This window comes from Chiloscyllium plagiosum, unplaced genomic scaffold, assembly GCF_037043375.1.
Source record: "Chiloscyllium plagiosum isolate Xiang-an unplaced genomic scaffold, Cpla_swu_hap1 HiC_scaffold_47, whole genome shotgun sequence".
Lineage (NCBI taxonomy): Eukaryota > Metazoa > Chordata > Chondrichthyes > Orectolobiformes > Hemiscylliidae > Chiloscyllium > Chiloscyllium plagiosum.
In genome coordinates this window covers 6,795,621-6,814,465 of record NW_028270185.1, presented here as the reverse complement: position 1 = coordinate 6,814,465, position 18,845 = coordinate 6,795,621, and the positions used below count along the sequence as shown (strand labels likewise).

Genomic DNA, 18,845 nt, shown 5'->3' with positions numbered 1-18,845 from the left:
AGCAGAGGTTGGTGAGGGGGAAAGCGAGTCCCAGCGCAGAGGTTGGTGAGGGGGGGAGCGAGTCCCAGAGCAGAGGTTGGTGAGGGGAGGGAGCGAGTCCCAGAGCAGAGGTTGGTGAGGGGGGCGGGAGGAGCGAGTCCCAGAGCAGAGGCGGGTGAGGGGGAAAGCGAGTCCCAGAGCAGAGGTTGGTGAGGGGGAAAGCGAGTCCCAGAGCAGAGGTTGGTGAGGGGGAAAGCGAGTCCCAGAGCAGAGGTTGGTGAGTGTGGGGAGTGAGTCCCAGAGCAGAGGTTGGTGAGGGGGGAGCGAGTCCCAGAGCAGAGGTTGGTGAGGGGTGGAGTGAGTCCCAGAGCAGAGGTTGGTGATGTGGGGAAGCGAGTCCCGGAGCAGAGGCCAGCGAGGGGTAGAGGGAGTCCCAGAGTAGAGGTTGGTGAGTGTGGGGAGCGAGTCCCAGAGCAGAGGCTGGTGAGGGGGGGTGAGTGAGTCCCAGAGCAGAGGTTGGTGAGGGGGAAAGCGAGTCCCAGCGCAGAGGTTGGTGAGGGGGGGGAGCGAGTCCCAGAGCAGAGGTTGGTGAGGGGGAAAGCGAGTCCCAGAGCAGAGGTTGGTGAGGGGGGGGGAGGAGAGAGTCCCAGAGCAGAGGTTGGTGAGGGGGGGGGAGGAGCGAGTCCCAGAGCAGAGGTTGGTGAGTGTGGGGAGCGAGTCCCAGAGCAGAGGTTGGTGAGGGGGGAGCGAGTCCCAGAGCAGAGGCTGATGAGGGGGAAAGCAAGTCCCAGAGCAGAGGTTGGTGAGGGGTGGGAGTGAGTCCCAGAGCAGAGGTTGGTGATGTGGAGGAGCGAGTCCCAGAGCAGAGGTTGGTGATGTGGGGAAGCGAGTCCCGGAGCAGAGGCCAGCGAGGGGTAGAGGGAGTCCCAGAGTAGAGGTTGGTGAGTGTGGGGAGCGAGTCCCAGAACAGAGGCTGATGAGGGGGAAAGCAAGTCACAGAGCAGAGGTTGGTGAGGGGGGGCGGGAGCGAGTCCCAGAGCAGAGGTTGGTGAGGGAGAGCGAGTCCCAGAGCAGAGGTTGGTGAGGGGGGAGCGAGTCCCAGAGCTGAAGTTGGTGAGGGGGGGAGCGAGTCCCAGAGTAGAGGTTGGTGAGGGAGGGGAGCGAGTCCCAGAGCAGAGGTTGGTGAGGGGGGGGACCGAGTCCCGGAGTGGAGGCAGATGAGAGGGGGGGAGCGAGTCCTGGAGCAGAGGTTGGTGAGGGAGGGGAGCGAGTCCCTGAGCAGAGGTTGGTGAGGGGGGGGAGCGAGTCCCGGAGTGGAGGCAGGTGAGGGGGGGGGGAGCGAGTCCCGGAGTGGAGGCCGGCGAGGGAGAAACAAATCTGGAGAAAACTTCCCTTGGAGCAGCTGAGAGCTGATGCTGAGCAGACTGGAGGCCTGGAGTGGAGCAGGGATAATGTTGGACTGGGGTTTGGTGTGGGAAGCCCCTGCACTGAGCTACTGCAATGTAATGTTTATGTGTGACTTGTTCATCTGACTGATGTCAAACCTTTTAACTATATCTTATTTCGAACTTATTCTGTGAATCACTATAAAGTATTGCAACTATTTTTGATTAGATTACTTACAGTGTGGAAACAGGCCCTTCGGCCCAACAAGTCCACACCGACCCGCCGAAGCGTAACCCACCCATACCCCTACATTTACCCCTTTACCGAACACTACGGGCAATTTAGCATGGCCAATTCACCTGACTTGCACATCTTTGGAGTGTGGGAGGAAACCGGAGCACCCGGAGGAAACCCACGCAGACACGGGGAGAACGTGCAAACTCCACACAGTCAGTCGCCTGAGGCGGGAAATGAACCCGGGTCTCTGGCACTGCGAGGTAGCAGTGCTAACCACTGTGCCACCGTGCCGCCCACGAACTACTTTTCTTCTTTATTCCTCTTTTTGTATCTAAGATTTGTACCTCGGTACTTATGGATGGCGCTATAAGAGGTGACATTGTAAAACTTTTCATTGTACTCCTGTACTTGAGTACAAGTGACAATAAAGGATATTCTGTTCTAATTCTCATACAATGGCAAGAACAAAAGCTTAGCAATCCACCAAAAAATGATTTGAAGTTGTCACTACCCCCTATGCTCCTAATCTGGTACTGTGAGAGTGCTGCACTATCAGAGGTGCCATCATTTAGATGAGACTTTAAATAGAATTCCCACCTGACCACTCAGGTAGATGTAAAAGCTGCCATGGCACTTTCACAAAGAGTGGGCGTGTTTTCTCCGGGGTCTAGGCATATATTTATCCCTCAGTCAATACCACAGAGGAGCCTGGATTGTTCACCTGTTGTCACAGTGTTGTTTGTGGGAGCTTTCTGTATGCAAATTGGTTGCTATGCGTCCTGTATTACAACTGTGATTCAATAAAAATACATCATTGGCTGTAAAGTGATTTCGGAGATCGAGTGGCCATAAAAAGCGCATCCTAAACAGTTTTCCTTCTTCCTGAGATCCATTAGATGTGAGGTCCCTTCAAGCTTAAATTTCTTTACTAACAGGGCACATTTTACAAAGAAACACCGCAGCCATGAACCAAACAGAGATTTTTTGCCAAGGTGAGGTATTCCTTCCAAGATACTTAGTTGGCTTTGGGTTTAAAGGGACAAACGCCACTCAGACGTATGCAGACTCACTGGATTGGGTCCTCCCCTGGCTGCTGAAATACGGCAGGGCCTTCTTCCTAACCTCAAACGCAGACCTCCTCTTGGCCTGTACCCCTCTGACAGCCGCCTTGATCTTCCTCCAGCCCAGGTGGTTGAGCTCCGCGAGGTTCAGAGCCACGCAGATGCCACTGACGGCGAACATGAAGACCAGGAAGACTGTCTTTTCTGTTGGCCGGGACACATAACATTCCACCTCTTTAACGCATGGATACCGGTCACACTCAAAGATTGCAGGAACGCTGAACCCATAGAGGAAGTATTGTCCCATCAAGAAGCCGATCTCCAAGGCATTCCTAAAGACTACCTGGATAATGTAAAATCTCGAGATGCCCTCCTGACGTTTCATCTTCATGCTTTTGCTACTGATCCAACCTGAGAAATTAGACAGCTTCTTGCCCTCTATGTAGTCTGCATCCAGTGCCTTTGGATGTCCTTCAGGACTCTGGCCTAGGGCCCCATTGACAAGACTACATTTCGGCCTTTTATCCTCCTTCTGTTCCATGGATGCCCTGGCAGAATCCCGATCCAGAAGTGGACAGAGCATGGAGAAATGTTTCTCCTTCTGCTTAGACAACTGGTGCACAGAGTACGTGATGAAACAGAGGCTAGGTGTGCACACCAGTATGATCTGGAAGACCCAGTATCTGATGTGAGAGATGGGGAATGCTCTGTCATAACAGGCCTGGTTACAGCCTGGCTGAAGAGTGTTGCACATGAACATGGCCTGCTCATCTTCATAGACCGTCTCCCCTACAATGGCAACGATTAGGATTCGGAAGATCACCACCACTGTGAGGAGGATCCTAAGAATAAAGTGAGAATTTACTGGGTCAAATTTTTATAAACGATACTGCATTGCTGAAGCTTTTCATTCTGTGATCATCAGGACAAATGCAAGAATGCTAAATTTCTAAGGGAACATCAATTTATACTGCACGTAGAAAGGGTGCTGATTGGTTAGCAAGCCAAATCTGATTGGTCGAGGCAGTGTTGTGGGAAATGCACCAGAGACCTATACTTTGGTCTAATTCAAAAATAGTGCAATGCCTGAACATTATCCTTTTGTGTATAGGAGACAGATCCCTCCAAAAGAAATAAATGTATATGATTCTAGCAAGAGTAAGTGAGCCTCATTACGAGCACAATTGACAAACTTAAGTTGGTGGTTAGTGTAATTCTTAGCACACTTGGGATGGTTGAGAAAATGTTGTCCAACCTCGTAAATGTTACAAGAGTGCACAACCGCATTATAGAAGCCCTGCATGCCACAGTCATGCTTTCCAACACCACTTAATTACATTGCATGTACAGCTCTTTAAGAGGTCATGCTGTGGAAATACAGATCTTTAAGGAACCCCCATTCCAGTTAATCCAGACATTTTGTTATCAAAGTTGTTTACCATCCATTATACTTGCCAAATGCATAAATACTTGATTTATAAATAAATTATTTTATGGAGTGTTGGCCAGGAAGACCTGCATTTACTTGCTGACCTTAATCACGATGAGTGAGTCTCTTGCTGACAGCAGTTAGGAGTCAGCCATGTTGCTGTGGGTCTGGCCTGGTATGTGGACCAATCCATGTAAGAACAGCCATTGAGGCGATTAGAGTTGAGCAGTGAATGCTGATCTAGCCAGTGGTGTATATCTTGTGTGAATAAATAAGCTTTCAAAAAGGCTAAGAGCTACATGGTTACTGAAGAAAGTGCATATTTGGTGTCTTTGACAGCACCATCCAAATTGGTGTTCTTTACCACCTTAGGACAAGGGCAGCAGGTGCATAAGAGTACCCCCACCCCTTTCAAGTTCCCTTCCGGGCCCTACACCATCTTGACTTGATAAAAAAATCTGCCGTACCTTCACTGTCACTGGGTCGAAACTCTGGAACTCCCTCCCTAGCTCCAGCGGTTCAAGAAGGCAGCTCACTACCACCTTCTCCAGGTTAAAAATCACACAACACCAGGTTATAGTCCAACAGGTTGATGACCTGATGAAAGAGCAGCACTCTGAAAGCTAGTGCTTCCAATTAAACCTGTTGGACTATAACCTAGTGTTGTGTGATTTTTAGTTTTGTACACCCCAGTCTAACACCGGCATCTCTAGGGACCTTCTCCAGGGACATTTAGGGATGGGCAATAAATGCTGGCCTAGCCAGCAACACCACACAATGAATAAAAGCAAAGGGAATTGAAATAACTTCACAGAAGCCTGTGTCCTGTCATCATCACACTTTATTTACACAGGAAGAGTCCTTGACACTTACCCAGCTCCCTCAGAACCAGCTCTCACAGTGAAAAGAACCTCTGACACTCCTGTTTATATCTGTCAGCCAGGGTTCCCTGATTGGACCAGGGAACTCATATTCTATGACATCCAGCTGCTGACCTCATTATAATCACTACAAGAATAAGGACAGGGCAAAGTTCAGCTATAACACACTGGGTAAAGACAGGGTAGATAAAAATGAACTATTTCCATTGATTGGAGATTCTTAGGGCTAGTTCAGGAGAGATGTTAGGAAGCAATTCTACACACAACGGGTGGTAGATATTTGGAACTCACTCCCACAAATTAGAGTGATGCTAAATCAGATAATTTTACATCTGAAATAGATAATTTTTTGTTAATCAAAGGTATTAAGAGATGTGGGCCTAAGGCAGGTGTATGGAGTTAGGATGATCTCACTGAATATTGGAATAGGCTGAAGGGGCTGAATGGCTTATTCCTGTTCCTATGTCCCTAGGGAGGATGAGGGCAGTGTGGAGAATGAATGGTACTCATAGGATGAGTGTCTTCTCACTGGGTACAGAGGAGGAGGTGCAGGTTTGTAGGGAAGATGAACACAGCAAAGAAAATATTTCATCTTTACCTTGGAATGCACTGAACCAGTAAACTAACTTTGGGTGACTTGATTTCAAATCAGTCACCTACAATTCCTTCAGTCCACTTCCCTCGTCTCTCAGAATGGTTTAGCTGTGTGTGTTGAACTCTACACAGCCCCAGTAACTCCCTTTGGCTTATTTCTGTCAACCCATCTTGATCTTAACTTCTAATCGTGACCAACACATGTACTCACAATGTCTGTTTTAATAATGCAGCCCAGGCTCAGTGGGCCTCTCCTGAGTCAGATGGTTGTGTGTTCAAGTCACATTCCAGAGATCCAAGCCCAACACTCAATTGAGCCCAACATGCCCACAGCAACCACTATCAGGGATGTGATCTGTTGGATGAAAAGTTAATCTGAACTGGACTAGCCATATAAATATAGTGGCTGCAAGGGCAGGTGAGAGGCTAGGAATCCTGCAGCGAATAACTTGCTCACTCCCCAAAGCCTGTCCACTATCTACAAGGTACAAGTCAGGGGTGTGATGGAATACTCTCCACTTGCCTGGATGGGGGCAGCTCCAACACTACTCAAGAAGCTTTAGGGTGTAGGTTTGCTCGCTGAGCTGTAGGTTTGATATCCAGACGTTTCATTACCTGGCTAGGTAACATCATCAGTGGCGACCTCCAAGTGAAGCGAAGCTGTTGTCTCCTGCTTTCTATTTATATCTTTCTCCGGGATGGGGTTCCTGGGGTTTGTGGTGATGTCATTTCCTGTTCATTTTCTGAGGGGTTGATAGATGGCATCTAGATCTATGCATTTGTTTATGGCGTTGTGGTTGGAGTGCCAGGCCTCTAGGAATTCTCTGGCATGTCTTTGCTTAGCCTGTCCCAGGATAGATGTGTTGTCCCAGTCGAAATGGTGGTTTTTTTCATCCGTGTGTAGGGCTACGAGGGAGAGAGGGTCGTGTCTTTTTGTGGCTAGCTGGTGTTCGTGTATCCTGGTGGCTAACTTTCTTCCTGTTCGTCCTACGTAGTGTTTGTGGCAGTCCTTGCATGGAATTTTGTAGATGACATTGGTTTTGTCCGTGGGTTGTACCATGGACAAAAAAACCCACCATTTCGACTGGGACAACACATCTATCCTGGGACAGGCTAAGCAAAGACATGCCAGAGAATTCCTAGAGGCCTGGCACTCCAACCACAATGCCATAAACAAATGCATAGATCTAGATGCCATCTATCAACCCCTCAGACAATGAACAGAAAATGACATCACCACAAACCCCAGGAACCCCATCCAGGAGAAGGATATAAATAGAAAGCAGGAGACAACAGCTTCGCTTCACTTGGAGGTCGCCACTGATGATGTTACCTAGCCAGATAATGAAACGTCTGGATATCAAACCTACAGCTCAGCGAGCAAACCTACACCCTAAACCTCAACCTGAGCTACAAACCTTGCAAAGAACTCAAGAAGCTTGATACCATCCTGGACAAAGCAGTCCGCTTGATTGGCACAGCATCCACAAGCATCTACTTCCTCCACCCCCGACACTCAGGAGCAGCAGTGTGTTACATCTACAAGATGCACTACCAGGCTCCTTAGGTTGTGCCTTCCAAACCCATGACCACTTCCATCAAGAACGACAAGGGCAGCAGATATATGGAAACACCACCCTTTGCAAGTTCCCATCGCACCCACTTACCATCCTGACATGGGAATATGTCATTGTTCCTTCAGTGTCACTGGGTCAAAATCCTAGAATTCCCTCCCTCATGGCATTGTGGGTCTTCCTATACCAGGTGGACTGTGGTAGTTCAAAGGGCAGCTCAGCACCATCTTTCCAATTGGTTTTAAATGATCCCAGCTGCTGTCATGGGATGTGACTGTTTCAAATATGACTCTTATTCAGAAAGACTTTTCTTCACATGTTGGCTAAAATGGCAGCTTTCTTTCCCTAGAGATTAGTGTCGATAGCTTTAAGGTAGTTATGACTAGGGTTAACTTTCAACTCCAAATTTATTAGTTCAATTTAAATCTCCACAGGCCGAATATTATGCTGAATAACTAAACTAGTAAAAGTTCGATACATCATCATTCATTCACAATCCCACACTCGTAATCATAGTTTTGGAAAATCAAATTTGAATCTAGTTTGATTTAATTGCTATCTGAATAATAGTTAACTGACATTAAGTCCGTAAATTACCAAAAATATTCATGCGCATCAAAATTCAAGCAGTCAGGCAAAAACCAGAGGGTATATGTAGAATTTGTTAAACCCTCCATATAATCACACATGAACCCAATAATCAAGGGTTAATTTAACGTTGTTTTTGTTTAAATGTGTGAATAAGTCTGACAGAAATTGTAGCCAGGGATTTCTCTGCGGTTTTTGGTCTGATGGGTGAATATATATCCAGTAAACCCCACTTCTCCTCTCCTCCCCCTTTCAGAGCAGAATCTTACCTTCCGATCATAGTAGAGTGTTGTTGGACTGCAGCTTCCAGGAGCCTCTCCAAAATTGTCCACTCACCCATGGCCGAGAGGACTTGTAAAGACACAGGATGAGAGGGGATAGTTAAATGAAAGTTCTCCCCCTTTTTTCTTTTTCTTCCTGAGCTCTGCTTCTAAGATCCTGGTCCTCAGTTTAATGGAAACGGGCAGTGACAGAATGCCCTGGGTGCTGAGGCGACCGCCCTATCTGTTAAACCGTATCATCGTCTCTCTCGCTTGGTTTGTTGAGATTATGATCAAAGTTGATCTTTAATCAGGTTCAGTGGCATTCCATCATGACAGGACATTTTCGTTCACCCTGCCTTTTTAATCTTTAAATGGACTCCAATCCCTGGCATCATATAGCTCAGGGAAGGTTTCTCACAACCAATCGTTTAAATTCGCTCATTGTGCATTGTGAGTTTTCGCCAAAGTGTCTTGACAGCTCGTCTCGCAGAATAAAACCCAACCCGTACAAAAGGATTGGCCTCCTTATCAGCACTGTAAAGCCCCAAAGCTTGGTTTTCTAATCTTAATTAACTGTGATGGCTTCACTCCCTTGACTTTGTAAAGACAGGTTTACCATCTGTGTACAGGGATGGATGTGCATTTCTCTGGCGCCTGTCAGAACCTCACACCTTTCCAAAGCCAATTTAGTACTTTCTGGAAGTGTTTCCACTGCGGTAATGTAAGAAATATGGGTGCCAACTTGTGCCCAACAACCTCCCGCTAATAGCAATTGATTAATGATTAATTCCCTCCCCAACAGCATTGTGGGTCGATCTACAGCAAATGGACCCACAGCGGTTCAAGAAGGCAGCTAACCACCACCTTCTCAAGGAGCAACTAGGGATGGGACACTAAATGTTGGCCCAACCAGTGACGCCCATATCTTCTGTTTTTTTTTAACAAGCTCCAGATCAGCTGTTTTTGTTGATGTTTATTAAGGATACATTTTGTCCCCAGTACAAGTGGAAAATCTCGACTAGTTTTCTTCGAGATAAGGTATTTTACATTCACTTGAGATGCAAGATTCAGCACCTGCAGGTTGCCCTCCAAGCCGTTCACCACCCTAACCTAGAGTCATAGAGCCATATAGCACAGAAACAGTCCAACTCGTCCATGCTGACCAAGTTTCCCAAACTAAACTAGTCCTATTTGCCTATCTTTGGCTCATAGAACATAGAAAAGTACCACATAGAACAGGCCCTTTGGCCCACAATGTTGTGCCGAGGTTTAACCTTAATGTAAAATATAATAACTTAACCTACGCACCCCTCAACTCACAGCTATCCACGTGCATGTCCAGCAGTCACTTAAATATTCTTAATGACTCTGCTTCCACCACCACAGCTGGCAATGCATTCCATACATTCACAACTCTCTGCGTAAAGAACCTACCTCTGACATCTCCTCTATAACCTTCCTCCTAATATCTTCAAACTATGACTACTCATACCAGTCAATCCTGCCCTGGGGAAAAGTCTCTGGCTATTGACTCTATCTATTCCTCTCATTATCTTGTATACCTCAATTAGGTCTCCTCTCTTCCTCCTTCTCTCCAGAGAGAAAAGTCTGAGCTTATTCAACCTTCCTTCATAAAGCAAACCCTCCTGTCCAGGCGGCATCCTGGTAAACCTTCTTTGCACCCTCTCCAAAGTCTCTGTATCTTTCCTATAGTAGGGTGACCAGAACTGTACACAATATTCCAAGTGTGGTCTCACCAGGGACTTGTAGGGTTGTAGCAAAACCTCGCTCTTAAACTCGATCCCCCTGTTAATGAAAGCCAAAACACCATATGCTTTCTTAACAACCCTATCCGCTTGGGTGACAACTTGCACACCCAGATCCCTCTGTTCCTCCACACTGCCAAGAATCCTGTCTTTAATCATATATTCAGCATTTAAGTTCGACCTACCAAAATGCATCACTTCGCATTTATCCAGGTCGAACTCCACCTGCCACTTCTCAGCCCAGCTCTGCATCCTGTCTATGTTGCGCTGCACCCTGCAATAGCCCTCTATACTATTGACGACACCTCCGACCTTTGTGTCATCTGCAAATTTAATAACCCACACCCCAAACCTCCTCATCCAAGTCATTTATAAAAACTACAAAGAGCAGAGGCCCAAAAACAGAGCCCTGCGGGACCCCACTCAACACTGACCTCCAGGCAGAATACTTTCCATCTGTAACCACTCTCTGCCTTCTGTCAGCCAGCCAATTCTGAATCCAGATAGCCAAATCTCCCTGTATCCCATACTTCTTGACTTTATGAATGAGTCTACCATGGGGAACCTTATCAAATTCCTTGCTGAAGTCCATATACACTACATCCACTGCTCGACCTTCATTGACCTGTCTTGTCACCTCCTCAAAGAACTCAATAAGATTTGTGAGGCATGACCTGCCACTCACAAAGCCATGCTGACTGCCTTTAATCATGCTATGCTTTGCCAAATAGTCATAAATCCTATCCCTCAGAATTCTTTCCAAAGCCTTGCTGACCACAGACGTAAGACTGACTGGTCTGTAATTGCCAGGGATTTCCCTATTCCCCTTCTTGAAAAGAGGAACAACATTCGCTTCCTTCCAATCCTCCGGTATGACTCCCGTGGAGAGAGAGGAGGCAAATATCCTCGCCAGCGGCTTAGCAGCATCCTTTCTCGCTTCCTGGAGCAACCTAGGATAAATCTGGTCTGGCCCTGAGGACTTATCAATCTTAATGTTTGCCAAAATTTCCAGCACATCAACTCCATCAATCTTGATCTGGTCAAGCCTGTTTCCCAACTCCTCAAAGTTTTCATTTATAATAAGGTCCCTTTCCTTGGTGAAAACCGAAGCTAAAAACTCATTTAGGGCTTCCCCTATCTGCTCAGACTCCACGCACAAGTTCCCTCCGCTATCCCTGATCGGCCCTACCTTCTCCCTGATCATTCTCTTATTCCTCACGTATGAGTAAAATGCCTTTGGGTTCTCCCTAAGCCTTTTTCGTGCCCCCTCCTGGCTCTCCTCAGTCCATTTCTGAGTTCCTTTCTAGCAAGCCTGTAATCCTCTAAAGCTGTGCTAGATCCTTGCTTACTCCACATTACGTAAGCTGCCTTCTTCCTTTTGACAAGAAGCTCCTCTGTTCTCGTCATCCAAGGCTCCTTAATCTTACCCCTCCTTACCTGTCTCAGAGGAACAATTTCATGCATCACTCGCAACAACTGCTCCTTAAATACTCTCCACATGTCTGCTGTGCCCTTTCTGTGGAACAATTGCTCTCGGTCTGTACTTCCCAACTCCTGTCTGATAGCGTCATAATGTCCTTTTCCCCAATTAAATATCTTCTCTCGGTTACTGCTCCTTCCCTCTCCATGGCTATGGTAAATGTGAGGCAGTTGTGGTCACTGTCACCAAAGTGTTCTCCCACTGCGAGATCTGACACCTGTCCTGGCTCATTGCCGAGCACCAAATCCAAAATGGCCTCTCCCCTCGTCAGTCTGTCTACATACTGAGTAAGGAAACCCTCCTGAACACACCTGACAAAAACAGCTCCATCCAAACCATCTGCACTTAGGAGGTTCTAGTCGATATTGGGAAAGTTGAAAATACCCATAACAACAACCCTGTTACTTCTGCATTTTTCCAGAATCTGCCTGCCTATGAGTTCTATATGAGAGGCTCATATCCCTCTAAACCATTCCTATTCATGTACATATCCAAATGTCTTTTAAATGTTGTAATTGTACCTGCATCTACCACTTCCTCTGGCAGTTCAGTCCACACACAAACCACCCTCTGTGTGAAAACATTGCCTCTCAGGTCCCTTTTAAATCTCCCTCCTCTCACCTTAAAATTATGCCCTCTAGTATTGAAATCTCTGACCCCAAGGCAAAAACCTTTGCTATTGACCTTATCTATGCCCCTCACAATTTTATAAACCTCTGGAAGGTCACCCCTCAATTTTCTACTCTCCAATGAAAAACGTCCTGGCTTATCCAGCTTCTCCATATGACTCAAATCCTCCAGTCCTGATAACATCCTGGTAAATCTTTTCTGCCTCTTTTCCAATTTAATAGCATACTCCTTACAGCAGGGTGACCAGAGCTACACACAGTACTCCAAAAGTGGCCTTACCAATGTCCTGTGCAACAGGACATCCCAACTCCTATACGCAATGGTTTGATCAATGAAAGCAAGCATGCCAAATGCCTTCTTTACCAGTCTATCTACCTGTGATGCAACTTTCAATGAACTAAGTACCTGAACACCTAGGTGTCTCTGTTCTACAACACTCCATAGGGCCCTACTATTAACTGCATAAGTCCTGCCTTTGTTCATCCTACCAAAATGCAACAAATCCCATTTATCCAAATTAAATGCTATCTGCCACTCCTCAGCCCATTGCCTCTATAGATCAATATCCCTTTATAATCTTAGATAACTTTCTTCACCGTCCACTAAACCTTTTGGTGTCATCCACAGTCGTACTATCCATGCTCCCCATATACTCATTCAAATCATTTACATAAATGACAAATAACAGTGGACCTAGCACCAATCCCTGCGGAACACCGCTGATCACAGGCCTCCAGTCTGAAAAACAACCTTCCACCATCACCCTCTGTCTCCTACTGTGAAGCCAATTTTGAAATCAATTGGCAAGCTCTCCCTGAATCCCATGTGATCTAATTTTACTAATCAGTCTACCATACGGAACCTTGTCGAAGGCCTAGACAACATATACCACTCTGCTTTCATCTATCCTCTAGGCCACATTCTCAAAAAACTCAATCAAGTTTGTGAGACATGATTTCTAACGCACAGAGCCATACTGACTATCCCTCAGCAGTCCTTGCCCATTCAAATGCATGTAACTCCTCTCTCTCTCAAAATTCCCTCCAACAATTTACCCACCATTGACTTCAGACTCACTGGTCTATAGTTCCTAGGCTTCATCTTGCAGCCTTTCTTAAATAAAGGCACAACCTTAGCCACCCTTCAGTCCTCTAGCACCTCACTTGTGGCTAATGATGATACAAGGATTCAGAAAAGATTTATAAGGATATTGCCAGGGTTGGAGGATTTGAGCTATAGGGAGAGGCTGAACCGGCTGGGGCTGTTTTCCCTGGAGCGTCGGAGGCTGAGGGGTGACCTTATAAAGATTTATAAAATCATGAGGGGCATGGATAGGGTAAATAGAGAAAATCTTTTCCCTGGGGGTCGGGGAGTCCAGAATTAGAGGGCATAGGTTTAGGGTGAGAGGGGAAAGATACGAAAGAGACCTAAGGAGCAACTTTTTCACGCAGAGGGTGGTACGTGTATGGAATGAGCTGCCAGAGGAAGTGGTGGAGGCTGGTACAATTACAACATTTAAAAGGCATTTGGATGGGTATATGAATAGGAAGGGTTTGGAGGGATATGTGCCGGGTGCTGGCAGGTGGGACTAGATTGGGTTGGGATATCTGGTCAGCATGGACAGGTTGGACCGAAGGGTCTGTTTCCGTGCTGTACATCTCTATGACTCTAAAAGTATTTCTGCTAGAGGCCCTGTAATTTCTTCCCTAGCTTTTCACAATGTTCGAGGACACACTTAATATTGCTGTTCCTTCAATGTTGCTGGGTCAAAATCCTGGAACTCCCTAACTGTAGGTATCCCTACACCATACGAAGTGCAGCTGCTCTCTGTTGTCGAATATCTCATAGTCAGTATATCTTTAAGGAAAATGCCTATCACTATATCTCAGCATGTGATGTGAGAGTATAAGGATCGTAGAGTCTCTCGTAATCTGGATCACTTGATTACTTGATCATTTCACTGGAAGTGTGCTGCTCCATTTAACTCAATAGCTCAATCTGATCTACCAGAAGAGTGTAATATCTGCATAGAATAGCTAGTTGGAAGAGGTTTTTGATGAATTCTTCAATACCACAATGTCCAGGTCCAGTTTCTAATGTTACAGGAGACAACATAAACGTTTCCTCATCGAATTAAGAATCCTGTTGGAGGCAACATCATATCATTCATCACCTATCAAGGACAATAACAAACAAATTCCACATTGAGTGAAATAATTTGCTTGTTATTGCCTTTTAGTGGGGAGGTACAGTGGCTCAGTGGTTAGTACTGCTGCCTCACAGTGCCAGGGTCCCAGGTTTGATTCCAGCCTTGGGTGACTGTCTGTGTGGAGTTTGTACATTCTTCCTGTGTCTGTGTGGATTTCCTCCGGGTGCTCCGGTTTCCCCCCGAATTCCAAAGATGTGCAGGTCAGGTGAATTGGCCATGCTAAATTGTCCATAGTGCTCGGTGCATTAGTCAGAGGGAGGTGGGTTACTCTTTGGAGGGTCGCAACGGACTTGTTGGGCCAAAGGGCCTGCTTCCTTACTGTAGGGAATCTAATCTAATTAAATCTTAAAAAGAACCATGTTTGATTTATATGTTCCACTTGAAAGACGGAACTTGCAACTGCTGTGCTCCAGCAGGAAGAAAGTGAGGGCTGCAGATGCTGGAGCACAGAGCTGAAAATGTGTTGCTGGAAAAGCGCAGCAGGTCAGGCAGCATCCAAGGAGCAGGAGAATCGACGTTTCGGGCCCTGAAGAAGGGCTCATGCCTGAAACGTTGATTCTCCTGTTCCTTGGATGCTGCCTGACCTGCTGCGCTTTTCCAGCAACACATTTTCAGCTCTGTGCTCCAGCAGCCCAGGAACTAGGAACATCTATGCTTAAGTGTCCAGGATGGAATTCAAACCCAGCACTCTCTGACTCAGAAGTGAACAATGCTGTCTGATAGCAAAGGTGCTGGAGTAACCCTGGAGGAATTGCAGTAATCAGAATATAGGGCCTGAGAGTAAGACCATCCACATAAAGAGACACTCTCAGCAGTCTGGGCCCAGCCACGTTTGGAGTACATTTTCACAGGGTTTGATTGTGATTTTGATGTCACAGTCTTCACTCAGGGCATCTTCAATCACTGAAATCAGATTGGAGAGAGATCGCGATGATTGATTGTCCACAGTGTTTGATCCTGAGTAGAGAGAATAAATAAAACTAAGAGCTGCAGATATTGGAGATCCGAAACAAAAAACAGAAATTGTCTGAGAAACTCAGAAGGTCTGGCGGCATCTGTGGAGGGAGAAATAGAATTAACGTCCAGTGATGCTTCATCAAAACTTTAGCTCAGCTTTCTCTCCACAAATCCTGTCAGACCAGTTGAGTTTCCTCAGCAATTTCTTTCTCTCTCTGTGATCTCCACCATCCGCAATTCTGTTTTATTCTAGATGTGGAGAGCCATAAGACCACAAGAACTAGGCCATTCAGCCCATCGAGTCTGGGAGATCGAACAGGAATCTCTCATCCAATATACAGCACTTCTGACAGGGCAGCATTCACTTAGTGTTACACCATAGCATCAGGCTAAAGGTTTACATCCTGAAGTCTGGACTGACAGTTTACTGGTGACAGAACAAATGATGAGCCACCGGCCCAAGACTTTGAAAGGAATTTGATCAAAGCTTGGGAGAGGACTGAGCATTTTATGAAGCTGTTGCAATACATTTACTTGTCATCTGATGGCGCTCCTGTGCTGTGATGCTCCTTTTCTCTAAATTTCACAAAATGTATAAAATCCCAATGAGATGATCAATTTGCCTGAATGACTGCTACTGAAGACAAAAACAATTCACATCAAAAAACTCTGTATTGTAACACATTTAACCTGAACAGCAATAGCACAGAATAGGATTTGTAATTTATGATACTTAAACGGTACATCTTCAGAGCTCCAAATGCACACACACACACTCATTCACAATAAAGTCATAAGATAGATGGTTTACATATACACTATGGGTGGAAAAGGAATATAGACTGGGTAAACAAAATTCCAAAAAAGCAAAAGGTGAAAAAATACTCCCTCTCAGTCTTTGTTGTTAATTTTAAATCTGAGAAATATTTTTGTTCAGCAAAGGTATTAAAGGAAACGTGTGAAAGGCAGGTATATGGAGTTAGGTCACAGATTAGTCATAATCTCATTAATGGCGGAAAGGATCAAGGGGCTGAATGGCCTACTCCTGCAGTCACAGAGTCATGAATATCTATAACCTGACAAAAATCAAATGGGGCGCTTTGTCCTGGTGATTTCAACTTGGGTTGCTGTACTGCATCTCGTTGACTGTATACAAATGGTTGAAACTTCACTTATCCAGGCAACTGGGCTTCACACTCCTGATTTGTGCCTTGTAGATGGTGGTCAGGAGGTTAACCCTCTTCAGTCAGGATTCTCTGCTGGAAGGTTACCATCTAAATTATTAACCTGTGACTTCAGATAATAAAACCAGTTTGGTCAGTATGCAGTTACAATACTACACCAGCAGGGGGAACACATGGCTCACTTTGAGCTTCCAGGCTTTTTTTGCCATTTGCAGGAATTGGGTGTCCCTGCCCATCCCTAATTGTCCAGAAGGAAATTAAGAGTGAACCACATCGCTGTGGTCTGGAGTCACATGTAGGCCAGACCGGGTAAAGATGACAGTTTTCTTTGGACATTAGTGAACCAGATGGAGTTTCTTTTTGAACAATGAACAATGGGGTCATGATCATCATTAGATCTCTAATTCCAGATTTTTTTATTTAATTTGAATTCCATTATCTGCCGTGGTGGCATTTGAATCCAGGTCTCCAGAACATTACCTGGGTCTCTGGGTTAATAAAAACTGAAAGAACTATAAATCAGAACCAGAAATTGCTGGAAAAGCTCAGTAGGTCTAGCAGCATCTGTGCAGAGAAATCAGAGTTAATGTTTGGGTCTGGTGATCATTCCTTAGAATCCAGGAAGGATTACCCAACCCAAAACGTTAACTCTGATTTCTTTCCACAAATGCTGTCAAACCCGCTGAGCTTTTCCATCGATTTCTGTTTCTGTTTCCAATTTACAATATCCACTTTTTTTTTCACTTTTTATAATCCCAAAATCTCTTTGAAATACTCATAGAGTCATACGGCATGGAAACAGACCATTTGGTCTAACCAGTCCATGCCAACCATAACCCTAAATTAGATTAGTTCAACCTGCCCAGGAAGGATTTGGAGGGATCTGGGCTCGGTGCTGGCAGGTGGGACTAGATTGGGTCAGCATGGACAGGTTGGACCGAAGGGTCTGTTTCCACGCTGTACATCTCTATGACTCTATGCCTGCCCATATCCCTCCAAACCTTCCCTACCCATGTACTTATCCAAATGTCTTTTAAACGTTGTAATTGTACACGCACCTGCCACTTCCTCAGGAAGTTCATTGTACATGCAAACCACCTTCTGCATAAAAAGTTGCCCCTCATGTCTTTTTTAAAATCTCTTTCCTCTCACCTTGAAGGAAGTTTTACCACCACCTGAGAGGGGAAGTAGGACCACTGTCTAATGTTTTGTGTGAAAGACAAAACTTCGACCAGCACTGCTTCAGTTCTGCACTGGAATGTTTGTGCTTAAGTCCTGGAGAGGGTTAAATGCCTGGAACCTGACAACTAGGATGTAGGAGTGTTTCCGAATGAGCCACAACCAGGACCTGCTGCACTACACACATTCACTTCCTCTATGTATAACTTTGATTTATGTTTAGATTACATTCCAGCTGGTGACTCGTGAGTAGCACGGTCAGCAGGTTAATCGTATGTGTAGAAGCACCCGGATCAGATTCCCAGCCCGTGCTTGTGAAAGATCTAGCTAGTTCTACTTTGCATGTTTCCTTACTGAGTGATGATGGGCGTGAAGAGGGGAAACCAATACTGATACTAGAGGGGCCTGGGCAGGTCCCAACAAGGAAATTCCTGAACCACCTATTGACCAGAGGGCAGGAAAGTGCCATGATGGAACAGGGACAATAAACAGCAGCTAGGGTTTCCACATCTCGTCATTATCCAGACTGACCTCTTACACTGGGTTGGTGGGTAAGATGGTGGGAGAGAGGTAAGGTCACAGGACTTGTAATCCAAGGAGAGGAGATGGGGAGGGGACAGGCTTCTGCTCTTGGGGACACAGGTTCAAATCCTACAATCCTACAATATCCACTGGTAGAATTTAAATTCAATGAGAAAACCCGCAATTGGATCAGGTTTGTGTCATTCTTCCTGGTGGTGGAAAGAAAATAAAGAAAAAAAAAATAAACAGGAGATTGCCCTGTATAGACTGCTGCTGCACACTGTCCACCTCTTCTCCCTCATCCACTGTCCGGACACGCCTTGGCGTGCCCATTTGCCACCGGGCGGTGGGCATCCCCAGTGGAGGGCTCTCTACGCGGGAGTCCTCCCCCTTTCTCTCGGGGATCTGGGGTGGAGGGTGCTGCACGCAGCAGTCCCCTGCAACCGCAGATTGCAGTGGTTCACGGACTCCCAGCCCAACTGCTTGTTCTGTGGCTCTGTGGAGTCCATGGACCACGTGTATATTGGGTGTGGGCGTTTGCACTCCCTTTTTAATTTTCTCAAAAACCTCCTCCTCTGCTTTTGGTTGCACTTCAGTCCCACGCTCCTGATCTTCGGGCACCTGGTACGGAGGAGGGAGGGCAGGTCTGAAGACCTTTTCGTGGGTCTGCCCCTGGGCCTGGCCAAACTGGCCATTAACAGGTCGAGGCAGCGGGCCGTGGAGGGGGTCGTTAGGGCCGACTGCCTGCCCCTCTTCCGCGGTTACGTTAGGGCCCGGGTGTCCTTGGAGAAGGAGCACGCGGTGTCCACCAACACCCTGGAGTTGTTCAGGGAGAGGTGGGCGCCGCAGGGAGTGGAGTGCATCATTTCCCCCTCCAACTCTATTTTGATTTAGTCCCTGCCCTCCCCTTCACTGTTTGATCACAC

At 46.3% G+C, this 18,845-nt stretch overlaps 1 protein-coding gene across 1 annotated transcript; it reads right to left on the bottom strand.

Annotated features, from left to right (window-relative positions):
* Positions 1–1,343: 1,343 nt before the first annotated feature.
* LOC122542779 (gap junction delta-2 protein-like) lies at positions 1,344–8,397 on the bottom strand. The gene is made up of 2 exons (XM_043680815.2): positions 7,999–8,397; positions 1,344–3,505 (listed from the first exon to the last, which is right to left on the bottom strand). Exons 1-2 carry the CDS (start codon positions 8,067–8,069, stop codon positions 2,653–2,655), a joined length of 924 nt encoding a protein of 307 aa, XP_043536750.1. The 5' UTR covers positions 8,070–8,397; the 3' UTR covers positions 1,344–2,652.
* Positions 8,398–18,845: the final 10,448 nt, after the last annotated feature.